The sequence below is a fragment of the Anolis sagrei genome, chromosome X (genome assembly GCF_037176765.1).
Source record: "Anolis sagrei isolate rAnoSag1 chromosome X, rAnoSag1.mat, whole genome shotgun sequence".
Classification (NCBI taxonomy): domain Eukaryota; kingdom Metazoa; phylum Chordata; class Lepidosauria; order Squamata; family Dactyloidae; genus Anolis; species Anolis sagrei.
In genome coordinates, this window is record NC_090034.1 from 96,999,399 (window position 1) to 97,012,133 (window position 12,735).

General features: G+C 44.8%; 1 protein-coding gene across 4 annotated transcripts in view; it reads right to left on the reverse strand.

The window, feature by feature from the left end:
• Window positions 1-1,791: 1,791 nt before the first annotated feature.
• The window catches only part of LOC132780120 (zinc finger protein neuro-d4), a 48,893-nt gene continuing 37,949 nt past the window's right edge, over window positions 1,792-12,735 (reverse strand). For 3 of the 4 annotated variants that reach the window (XM_067460871.1, XM_067460868.1, XM_067460869.1), the window contains 4 exons: window positions 10,369-10,488; window positions 7,424-7,536; window positions 5,778-5,859; window positions 1,792-2,963 (listed from right to left, as the gene is read on the reverse strand). In XM_067460871.1, coding sequence (XP_067316972.1) covers window positions 2,893-2,963; window positions 5,778-5,859; window positions 7,424-7,536; window positions 10,369-10,488 — 386 coding nt within the window. In that variant the 3' untranslated portion in view covers window positions 1,792-2,892. The remainder of the gene's footprint in view (window positions 2,964-5,777; window positions 5,860-7,423; window positions 7,537-10,368; window positions 10,489-12,735) is intronic. The other variant, XM_067460870.1, reaches the window with a different exon arrangement.

Consider the following 12,735-nt stretch of genomic DNA (forward strand, 5'->3'; position numbering starts at 1 on the left):
CTCAGCGCCGATTTGTACGGACTTGTCTCTCTTTCCCCCTTGTTTTTATTTGGACTTCCATCCCTTCCCGAGTGTCCTTTTCTGTGACGTAGGAGAACGGCTTTCCCCTTTTGCTGGCGGGCGAGAGGGAAGCCGTCTCCGGTGCGTGTTCTGTTTCTGTCTTTTCGTGGTTCGTGTGCGCAAGTTGTTCCTCGTTTTTAATTTTGTAAGAACCTTCACAGATCAAATCTGTCTTATTTAATTTTTTTTTCCTGGTCTTAAAAAATATTGCCAATAGGAAAGAACCTGCTTTTGTAAATTAACCCCCCTCCCCTTACCCATTTCCCAGTGTAATTCTCTGGAATCTTCAAAAATAATTTTTTTTGGCACGCCTCGAAATGGGGAAGGGACATTGAAAATAAATGTTTCATAGAAAAGACTCTGGTGTGTTTCTTTGGATCGGGCAGAAGTATTGGGGAGGGGGTCTCTGTCAAGCCAAATCCATCTCTCTTTCTCTCCCCCTCCCCAAGCCAGACTCCATCCAGGAAGGCGGAGGGGAGGTGTCTGTGGTACCCAGACATCTCTCATTACTTTCCCCATCCTGTCGTCATGGCAACAGCTCCCTGCGAGAAGATGTTGCGTCTATCTACAGGTGGAAAGTCTGGGTGCAGGTGTCGGGAAGGGAGGGGGGGTTGCTTTTTTTCATTTCATTCCTTCAGCAGTCTTCATTTCATTTCATTCCTACAGCAGTCCCAAACGTTTTAAGCAGAGGACCAGTTAAAATTGGGGGGGGGGGGGGCTATAGACTATTGAACGAATTCCTATGCACATTGCATAGGAATTTGTAGTGCAAAAATATGATAGAACAATAAAGGTAAAGGTTTCCCTTGACATTAAGTGTAGTCGTATCCAATTCTAGGTGGTGGTGCTCATCTCCATTTGCAAACTGAAGAGCTGGTATTATTTTTATTTTTTTATTTTTTTACGACATTTATATGCTGTCCTTCTCACCCCGAAGGGGACTCAGAGCAGCTTACACAATCTATATATATATAAAAATGTTCTGTGCGTAATGAGTACCTTAAAAACAAAAGAACCACTGTGCGAATTGACACCAAATTTGGACACCAAAATTGACACCAAATTTGGACCTAACAACCCAATGTATGTCCTTCACTCAAAAACATTGCTTTTGTCATTTGGGAGTTGTAGTTTCTGGAATTATAGTTCACCTACAATCAAAGAGCATTCTGAACCCATTCTGAACCCAAAGACAGTTCACTAGGGAAGCAAGGTCAAGAACAGATCTGAGCTCAGAGGATGAAAATGAAAGTCCAGGTGGACAGAGCAATGAACAGTTAGATAGGAGATTTACATTCCGTCAACATAGAGCTTCTCAGGAGGGTTTATGAAGGTCAACACGCCTATTAGCTAAGAAATCCTGATCAGTTTCCCATTAGAAAAGGCATGACTTTCTCTCTATATTAGCTAATGAGCAGTTAGATAGGAGATTTATGTTCTGTCAACATAGAGCTTCCCAGATTCTTTAATTTCCTCTGTGGATTATTCTTGATATTTGGACTTTGGTTTTTTATCCTATTTTTCTGAATTGCTTTTCATATACATTCTTCCATAAAAATGGAAGGGGTCTGAGGCTGTTAGGAATGGTGGGAGTTGAAGTCCAAAACACCTGGAGGAAGGGCCCAAATTGGCCCATGCCTGATCTAAACTATCCCAATAATACGATCCATCATCTCACCCATGCAGCAGGAAAAGGCCGGCCACGTTTGAAAGAAGGAGGAGGAGGAGAGGTGTAATTCAGACCACATTTAATGCACAGAACAATCCAAGCACATTAAAAGATGCAGGCAACAAAACAACACCATGTACACAAGGTAAGGGCTTGGCGGGAGTGCTTTCCAGCTAGCCTTCGGTAGCATTTCTCCCCTTGGCCCCAAAACCCAACACACTCTCCCTCTGGGGTGGGGAGGTCGCTTTCTACCGTTGACCACCTTTTCTTGTTTTTTTTTTCCCAAGTTTTCCTTTCCCCCCTTTTACATTTTTTTAAAAACCAGCAACATTTAGAAAGAAAAAGCTCCTGCCTTGTCTAATAGCTGAGAGGACCCCAATTCTGGCCTCTGTCGTCGTCTCTCAAGCGGCCATTGTCACATCCCTAAACCCATCACCTAGCACTCCCGTCCTGGACTCGGTTAAGGTGGATGTTGGAGCTCCACACCCAAAGTCTCTCCATTTGACAGAGAGGAACCTAAAAGGAAAGGTATAGAAGCGGGCGGGAAGCCCCGCGCATCGCATCGTAGAGCAAAAACAACCAAAAATATTTCTAAAAACCCATGAGAGACAAGGTTGCGTGTGGGGTGCCAGACTCCCAGCCGGACCCCGTCTCCCCCAAAAAAGCCAGGAAGAAAAAAATAATAGTCTTGCATGCAACATCATTCTGGTATGGTCGAAGGAGAGAGAAAAACCCGTCCCTTCCCAACCAGATGGAGGGAAGAGGCAAGGAAGCAAGAGAGAGAGCTCGGCGCTTGCTTCCCTCTCTGGCTTTTATGGCTTTTGAGTTGAGTATTTGGCTCCTTGGGGTTGACCGGGTGGGTAGGAGCCAGGCAGGCAGTGGTGGGCAAAGGCAGGAAGGCTCCACCGTTATAGTTGGGTCAAAGGGAAGGGAAGAAAGAGGGATGTCCCACCAAAAGACCAGGATCTGGCCCCTTCCTTTGCCCTCTTAAGAGTAGGGGGAAACGGGGATTCCAGCCAACCTGAAGTGGCAGGTCAAAATATCACTGTTCCAAGGCTAGAGCTCAAACAAACACACATCCGACAGCCCCGTCCCACCATGGCTAAGATCTTGCAGCCGTCTGAGCAGGATCCAGAAGAAGGTGGGGGGCAGTGGGCGCCAGCCTAGGTCAAAGTGATGTAGGCAGAAGCCTTCTCCTTCAGCTGCCGTAGGCACAAGTGGCAGCTCCAGCTTCCTGCAAGGAAGAAAACAGGAGAAACATCAGCACATCATAATGTTGGGTTTCATCCCTGACTACACAAGTCTCCAGCTCTCAATGAGTAGTTAGCCTAGATAGACTGAGGGACTCCTCCCCAATTTCCTTTAGCTAGTTTGGAGGGTTGTCTTATTCATCTTTGCATGGCACTATCTCCTCCCCTTTTGAATACCTAGGAATGTGATCTCTTTAGGGAAATGTAACTTCCTCCTTTAAAGGTATTTTTATTGCCCTGGGCTGGCCATGTGGCCTGTCTCCATTTCCTGGCCTCCTCTCCTTTTGTCTTCTCTAGAATGAGGGAGCATCTTGCCATTGTCTAAGGCAGTGGTTCTCAACCTGGGGTCCCCAGATGTTTTTGGCCGACAACTCCCAGAAACCCCAGCCAGTTTACCAGCTGTTAGGATTTCTGGGAGTTGAAGGCCAAAAACATCTGGGGACCCCAGGTTGAGAACCACTGGTCTAAGGCAAGATGTAGTAAATATAGTTACTTTTATTATTTTTCCTTTTCCCTAGAAGATAGCTCTGTGAAGCTAGTTAGCTCCTAGAACCTTTCCTATCTAGAATGGATGCCTTTTATCTTTAATAAACATATTATTTTTGTATTGTCGAAGGCTTTCATGGCTGGAATCACTGGGTTATTGTAGGTTTTTTCGGGCTATATGGCCATGGTCTAGAGGCATTCTCTCCTGACGTTTCACCTGCATCTATGGCAAGCATCCTCAGAGGTAGTGAGGTCCGTTAGAACTAGGAAAATGGGTTTATATATCTGTGGAATGACCAGGGTGAGACAAAGGACTCCTGTCTGCTGGAGCTAGGTGTGAATGTTTCAACTGACCACCTTGATTAGCATTTGATTGCCTGGCAGTGCCTGGAGCAATCTTTTATTGAGAGGTAATTAGATGTCCTTGTTTGTTTCCTCTCTGTTGTGCTGTTGTAATTTTAGAGTTTTTTAATACTGGTAGCCAGATTTTGTTCATTTTCATGGTTTCCTCCTTTCTGTTGAAATTGTCCACATGCTTGTGGATTTCAATGGCTCCTCTGTGTAGTCTGACATGGTGATTGTGAGAGTGGTCCAGCATTTCTGTGTTCTCAAATAAAATTCTGTGTCCAGGTCGGTTCATCAGGTGCTCTGCTATGGCTGACTTCTCTAGTTGAAGTAGTCTGCAGTGCCTTTCATGTTCCTTGATTCGTGTTTGGGCAATGCTGCGTTTGGTGGTCCCTCTGTAGACTTGTCCACAGCTGCATGGTACACAGTAGACTCCTGCAGAGGTGAGAGGATCCCTCTTGTCCTTTGCTGAACGTAGCATTTGTTGGATTTTCTTGGTGGGTCTGTAGATAGTTTGTATGTTGTGTTTCCTCATCAGCTTCCCTATGCGGTCAGTGGTTCCCTTGATGTATGGCAAGAACACTTTTCCAGTGTTGCAAGGGACTTCAGTTCCCAGAATCCCTGGCCATTGGCCCAAGCAGATGAGGTTTCTGGGAACTCAATTCAGACAGGAGTTTGGGAATAAATGAAAATTTGGGTTGCTGTGAGTTTTCCAGGCTGTATAACCATGTTCCAGAAGCATTCTCTCCTGCATCTATGGCAGGCATCCTCAGAGGTTGTGAGGTCTGTTGGAAAGTGGGAATATGGGGTGCAGCTATGGACAAGTCTACATAGGGACCACTGAACGCAGCATTGCGCAGACACAAATCAAGACTACTTCAACCAGAGAAGTCAACCATAGCAGAGCACTCAATGAACCGACCTGGACAGAACATGTTATTTGAGAACATAGAAATGCTGGACCACTCAAACAATTTATTGCTTGGAGGCAACTCGAGGCGGTTTACATTTAGTAATCAATGCCCCACAAGATAAAATACAGTCAAAAACAATTACATATAATATAACCATATAAAAACAATTAACAATTAAAACCATAAAAAACAACCACCATGTCGGACTACACAGAGAAGCCATTGAAAACCACAAAAAGGAGGAAACCATGAAAATCAACAAAATTTGGCTACCGGTATTTAAAAAAAACTCTAAAATCAGGACAGTAAATAAAGAACAACACTCAAAAACGGGAGTTCCAGACAAGAAACAACCAGGGCCAGCTAATCACCTCCCAACAAAGGATTCCCCCTGGCAGTAAGAAACCAGACCTTGAAACTGCTTGGCCATTAAATGCTAATCAAGGTGGTCAACCGAAACATTCACACCTACCTCAAACAGACAAGAGTTCTGGGTTGTTGTAGGTTTTTCGGGCCATATGGCCATGTTCTAGAACAGTGGTTCTCAACCTGAGGTCCCCAGATGTTTTTGGACTTCAACTCCCAGAAATCCTAACTGCTGGTAAACTGACTGGGATTTCTGGGAGTTGTAGGCCAAAACACCTGGGGACCCACAGGTTGAGAACCACTGTTCTAGAAGCATTCTTTCCTGACATTTCATCTGGATCTATGGCAAGCATCCTCAGAGGTTGTGAGGTCCTCTAGAACATGGCCACAAAAAACCTACAACAACCCAGTGATTCCAGCAATGAAAGCTTTCAACAATACAGACAAGAGTTCTTTCTTCCACCCTGGACATTACACAGATATATAAACCCCACTTTCCAAGTGTCCAACAGACCTCACAACCTCTGAGGATGCCTGGAATAGATGCAGGCGAAATGTCAGGAGAGAATGCTTCTAGAGCATGACCATACAGCCTGGAAAACTCACAACAAACCACTGGACCCAGTCAGCACATTTTGCTGCAATGTCAGATAGGGATCCCTCGCCCTTGTTTGCCATCTGACTCACCTTCCGGGGGCTCGGCCATCGGGGGACTCAGGCAGTACATGTGGTAGCCCCGGTCGCAGTCATCACAGAACAGTAGCTGGTCCTGAAGAGAGACGAGAGAGATTGAGAGAAGGCAGAAAGACCCCTGGGCGGGACAGCAATGGCTTTGAAATGGGGCAGTAGCATGGAATCAATGGGAAGAGTGCAGGATAGGCACCCCTTGGGATGGGAAGCATCCTGTTTCGAAATGATAAATTTGGCACTGAAAAGCTGTCCTTGGCTATCTAATCCAGTAGCATCCTCTTTAAAGGGCCAGCGAGATCTTTCATCCAAAACTCATGCAAGAGTTCTCTCCCAGTCCATCAACCTGGCAGTGATTATCCTTAGGGATCCTGTTGGGCATCCATAGGCTGCAAGATACTACCACAGTGTTTCTCAACCTTCCTAATGCAACTACCCCTCAATACAGTTCCTCAAGTTGTGTAGACCTCCAACCATAACATTACTTTCGTTGCTACTTCATAACTGTCATTTTGCTACTGTTTTGCTATGAATCGTAATGTAAATATCTGATATGCAGGATATATTTTCATTCACTGGACCCAGTTTGGCACAAACACCCTATACACCCAAATTTGAATATTGGAGTGGGAGTGGGGATTGATTTTGTTATTTGGGAGTTGTAGTTGCTGGGATATATAGTTCACCTACAATCAAAGAGCATTCTGAACTCCACCAATGATGGAATTGAACCATGTATATTTTCATTCACTGGACCCAGTTTGGCACAAACACCCTATACACCCAAATTTGAATATTGGGGTGAGGATGGGGATTGATTTTGCTATTTGGGAGTTGTAGTTGCTGGGATATATAGTTAACCTACAATCAAAGAGCATACTGAACTCCACCAACTCTACCAATGATGGAATTGAACCAAACTCGGCACACAGAACTCCCATAACAAAGACAAAATACTGGAAGAGTTTGGTGGGCATTGACCTTGAGTTTTGGAGTTGTAGTTCACCTACATCCACAGAGCACTGTGGACTCAAACAATGATGGATCTGGACCAAACCTGGCATAAATATTCAATATGTCCAAATATAAACACTGGTGGAATTTGGGGGAAATAGACCTTGACATTTGGGAGTTGTAGTTGCTGGGATTGATAGTTCACCTCCTGGAGCCCCCAGTGGCGCAGTGGGTTAAACCCCTGTGCCGGCAGGACTGAAGACCAACAGGTCGCAGGTTCAAATCCGGGGAGAGGCAGATGAGCTGCCTATATCAGTTCCAGTTCCTCATACGGGGACATGAGAGAAGCCTCCCACAAGTATGATAAGAACATCAAATCATCCAGGCGTCCCCTGGGCAACGTCCTTGCAGACGGCCAATTCTCTCACACCAGAAGCGACTTGCAGTCGCTCCTGACACGACAAAAAACAAACAAACTGGGTGCTCCTAAGATGGAGGTGAAAAGGCATAATTGCCATGCAGGAATTGTCACAGATCTTGGTCACACAAAGTATGGGGAATGAGGGAAGAAACCAGCACTGAACGGACTGAAGCCCATTCATCTTATGTGCTTGCGTGCACACTCATGCATGCCCACCCTAGCACACAGCAGGGGTTAAGGGCCTCCGTTCGGAGCAAGCTGGCTCACGTACATCGTTCTCTGAGGTGCCACAAAGGCTGCAGCTCTTGCACTCGATGCATTGCCACCGGTAAGTCCGGACGGCTGCTGTCATGTTCACGGTGAACTGCAGGCAGGACGGATGCCCTGGAGAGAGAGAAAGAAAGAGCAAGCAATCAGCAACTAGCATTGGGCATCGGGTGAGGAGATGGGTGGCACACCCAAGTTGGACTACGCATGCAGAAATGTTTTCGTTCTTGTTTTGGACACTATACAACAATTGCATCTAATGGACAGCAGCATAAGTGTTGTTTGGGATAGTGGCGCATGATCATGTCTTTCTTCTACCCATTGCAATTGCGCAAGTTATAAACCATGCACCTTGATCATTGATCCACATATGTTGCATTATATTGTCGAAGTCTTTCATGGCCAGAATCACTGGATTGTTGTAGGTTTTTCCGGCTATATGGCCATGTTCTAGAGGCATTCTCTCCTGACGTTTTGCCTGCATCTATGGCAAGCATCCTCAGAGGTAGTGAGGAAACTTTTCAAATATTACTTTGAAAAATAACATTATATTTAATGTATTGTCGAAGGTTTTCATGGCTGGAAACACTGGGTTGTTGTAGGTTTTTCGGGCTCACTACCTCTGAGGATGCTTGCCATAGATGCAGGAGAAATGTCAGGAGAGAATGCCTCTAGAACATGGCCATATAGCCCAAAAAACCTACAACAACCCATGTTGCATTATGTTAACATTCTGTGTAGAATGTTTTGTCGAAGGGTTGTTGTTGGTTTTTCAAGCTGTATGGCCATGTTCTAGAAGCATTCTCTCCTGATGTTTCACCTGCATCTATGGCAGGCATCCTCACAGGTTATGAGGGCACAACTTTGGATTTATCAGGCAGGTGAGGAACCTACAACAACCCAGTGATTTCAGCCATGAAAGCCTTCAACAATATATTCATGGCCTTCGGCAATACACTGGGTTGCTTTGAGTTTTCCAGAGCTGTATGGTCATGTTCTAGAAGCATTCTCTCCTGATGTTTCGCCTGCATCTATGGCAGGCATCCTCACAGGTTGTGAGGGCACAATTTTGGATTTATCAGGCAGGTGAGGCACCTACAACAACCCAGTGATTCCAGCCATGAAAGCCTTCAATAATATATTGTCGGAGGCTTTCATGGTCTTCGACAATACACTGGGTTGCTGTGAGTTTTCTGGGCTGTATGGCAATGCTTCAGAAGCATTTTCTCCTGACGTTTTGCCCACATCTATGACAGGCATCCTCAGAGGTTGTGAGGTCTGTTGGAAACTAGGAAAGTTGGGTTTTTATATGTGTAGAATAATGTTCAGGGTGGGAGAAATAACTCTTGTCTGTCTGAGACAAGTGCGAATGTTGCAATTCGCCACCTTGATTAGCACTGAATGGTCTTGCAGTTTCAAAGCCTGGCTGCTCCCTGCCTGGTGGGATCCTTTTTTGGGAAGTGTTAGCTAGCCCTGATTGTTTCATGTCAGGAAGTCAGCAACTCTCTTGAATGCAGAAACATAGTGCCTGCTTCTTTCAATTGTTGAGCCCAATGTTTCCCATACCCTGATCTTCCGGGTATTTTGGACTACAGCTCCCAGAACAAGGGAGCTTAACCATTGTCCAAGGCAGCTGTGGTTTGTGGGATGTGAAGTCCAAAATCCCTAGAGTTTGAGAATCACAGCTAGTTGAATTATGGTTCTTACTTTAATTACGTAATCATAGAATCATAGAATTGGAAGAGACCGTGTGGGCCATCCAATCCAACCCCCGGCCAAGAAGCAGGAAAATATCTTGTTTGCGACAAGTGTTAATGTTGCAATTGGCCAATTCGGTTAGCATTTAATGGCCTTGCAGCTTCAAAGCCTGGCTGCTTCTTGTCCGGGGGAGGTACTTTGTTGGGAGGTGTTTGCTGGCCCTGATTGTTTCCTGTCTGAAATTCCCCTGTTGTTGTTTTTTTAGTGTTCCTCTTTATTTACTGTCCTGATTTTAGAGTTTTTTAAATACTGAGAGCCAGATAAATGGCCTTGCAGATTCAAGGTCTGGCTTCTTACTGCCTGGGAGATCCTTTGTTGGGAGGTGATTAGCTAGCCCTAATTGTTTCTTGTCTGTTATTCCCCAATTCAGTATAGAGTTGCATAACAAAAACCGATAGACTGAAATATCAATTATGCTAGTGTCAAAGGCTTTCATGGCTGGAATCACTAGGTTCCTGTGGGTTTTTTCGGGCTATAGCGCCATGTTCTAGAGGCATTTCTCCTGACGTTTCGCCTGCATCTATGACAAGCATCCTCAGAGGTAGTGAGGTGAGGATGCTTGCCATAGATGCAGGATGAGGATGCTTGCCATAGATGCAGGCAAAACGTCAGGAGAAATGCCTCTAGAACATGGCCCTATAGCCCGAAAAAACCCACAAGAACCTATCAATTATGCTGTTCTCTGCACTTGAGTCAAGAGAGGCCACAGTGCATCACACACAGTGCAAGGATTATATGTGTAAAATCCCAACAAATTCACAATCCTCCCATCTGAATCCCCGGAGAGCCCCTGCAAGTCAGTACTGATGGTCAATTGCACCCTGCTAGTTTCGTATGCATATGATTGTGGGATAAATTATTTCCAATAGCAGGACAGAGATATTCTGCTGACGGCAAAGTTGCGCATTCAGCAATATTGTGCATTGCGGTTTCACACCCCAGCTGCGCATTATGCATTGTGGTAGCATATTGCATCTTGCTCTTGTACAGGGCACAACAGGAGCCAATCAATGATATGTGTGGCACCAAGTGACTACTCTACGCAACTGGTGCAGAGCCTCCCTGAATACAGATGCTTAAGCCACACTGTGAGGATGTTGAATGGCCGCCAGGGTTTGGCCACATGGGTCAATAGTTGCCCAACTTCCTATGTGGGAAAAACCCAGCATTGTTTTGCTCACAGAGTCTCACCTGAACGGCCGCAGTCTGCGCAGGAAATGAGATCTTCGGGGCAGCCGGTCTTCTTGGAGCCGCCTAGACAGAAATCACAATAACCGTTTGGTATGACTGTGCCGTCCGGAGCTTTCTTAGCTGCAAAACAGCAAGGAGAGGCCAAAATCAAGGGTGGGGACACAGAGACATTCTGTGCACCCCACAAACACCTCCAACTTCCTATGCAGTGGGAGGAATCCCAGCCCCAACCTCCTTCCACCAACCCACACATTCACCCAGTACAGTTTCACAAATTTTCCATTTTGCTCTTGTCTTGGCAACATGCAAAGGTTCATCGCAGCTGGCGTGTGCCAGGGCAGGACTTCCCCATAAGGCAGTGGTTCTCAACCTTCCTAATGCCGCGACCCCTTAATACAGTTCCTCATGTTGTGGTGACCCCCAATCATCACATTATTTTCGTTGCTACTTCACAACTGTAATTTTGCTACTAAATCATAATGTAAATATTGGGTATGCAGGATGTATTTCATTCACTAGACCAAATTTGGCACAAATAACCGATACGCCCAAATTTGAATGCTGGTGAGGTTGGGATTAATTTTGTCATTTGGGAGTTGTAGTTGCTGGGATTTATAGTACGCCTACAATCAAAGAGCATTGTGAACTCCAGCAACAATGGGACTGAACCAAACTTGTCACACAGAACTCCCATGACCAAGAGAAAATACTGGAAGGGTTTGGTGGGCATTGACCTTGAGTTTTGGAGTTGCAGTTCACCTACATCCAGAGAGCACAATGATAGATCTGGACCAAACTTGGCACAAATACTCAATATGGCCAAATGTGAACACTAGTTGGGGGAAAACAGACCTTGACATTTGGGAGTTGTAGTTGCTGGGATTTATAGTTCACCTACAATCAAAGAGCATTCTGAACCGCACTAATGATAGATTTGGGCCAAACTTCCCACACAGAACTCCCATGACTAACAGAAATACTGCATTTTCTGATGGTCTTTGGTGACCCCTCTGACACCCACCCTTGTGACCCTCCCAGGGGTCCAGACCCCAAGGTTGAGAAATGCTGCCATAAGGGAACACACAAACTATATCCACTATATCTTGGCATCTTATCCTGCCTCATGTCCATGCGGCTATAACACTCTGCACACCCTATGTACACATGCATGACATTCAAACACCCTGGTGTGTTGATAGCTCTTAAGGTCAGGAAGAAAGTGGTCTCAAAGGCCTCCACCTTCTTCCTCCCCTCTTTCCATTCCTTGTCCTTCTGTCACTTCAAATCCCTCGAAATCAGGATCACACAAATCATGCAACACGGTGGCTTTGTCGGCAAAGCTTTGGTCAGAGGATTGAGCCTTTCAGGGCACGAAAAGTGGAAGAGTTTGTTTGGATACAGAGACCTCGCTAAGGAAAAAACGCCGGGACATCTTCCTCTCTATCCGCACTAACAACTCTGGAGAAGTCCTTCATAGCAGTGTTTCTCAACCTTTCTAATGCCGCAACCCCTCAATACAGTTCCTCATGTTGTGGTGACCCCCCAACCATAACATTATTTTGTTGCTACTTCATGTAATTTTGCTACTGTTAGGAATCGTAATGTAAATATCAGATATGCAGGATGTATTTTCATTCACTGGACCAAATTTGGCACAAATGCCCAAATTTGAATACTGGTGGGATTGTGGGCGGGGGGGTCGTTTTGTCATTGGGGAGTTGTAGTTGCTGGAATTTATAGTTCACCTACAATCAAAGAGTATTCTGAACTCCACCAATGATGGAATAGAACCAATATATTGTATATATATTGTATATACATATAATATTGATAATATTATAATGTAATACAATATACTACTACTAATTATATATTTTATACTAAATGTAATATTACTAATAATATTACAATATGATATTATAGTGCAATGTAATATATAATATTAATATTGTGCTATGATAATAATATAATACATTGTATTTACTTTTTACTTGTAAGCCGTTCTGAGTCCCCTTCAGGGCGAGAAGGGTGGCATATAAATGTCATAAATAAAATAATAATAAATAAAATAAACTTGGCACACAGGTCTCCCATGGCCAACAGAAAATACTGGAAGGGTTTGGTGGGCATTGCCCTTGAATTTTGGAGTTGTAGTTCGCTTACATCCAGTTAGAGCGCTGTGGACTCAAACGATGATAGATCTGGACCAAACTTGGCACGAATACTCAATATACCCAAATGTGTGGTTTGGGGAAAATAGACCTTGACATTTGGGAGTTGTGGTTGCTGGGATTTATAGTTCACCTACAATCAAGACGCCCTTCAACCCTACCAATGATAGAATTGGGCCAAGCACAGAACCCCCAT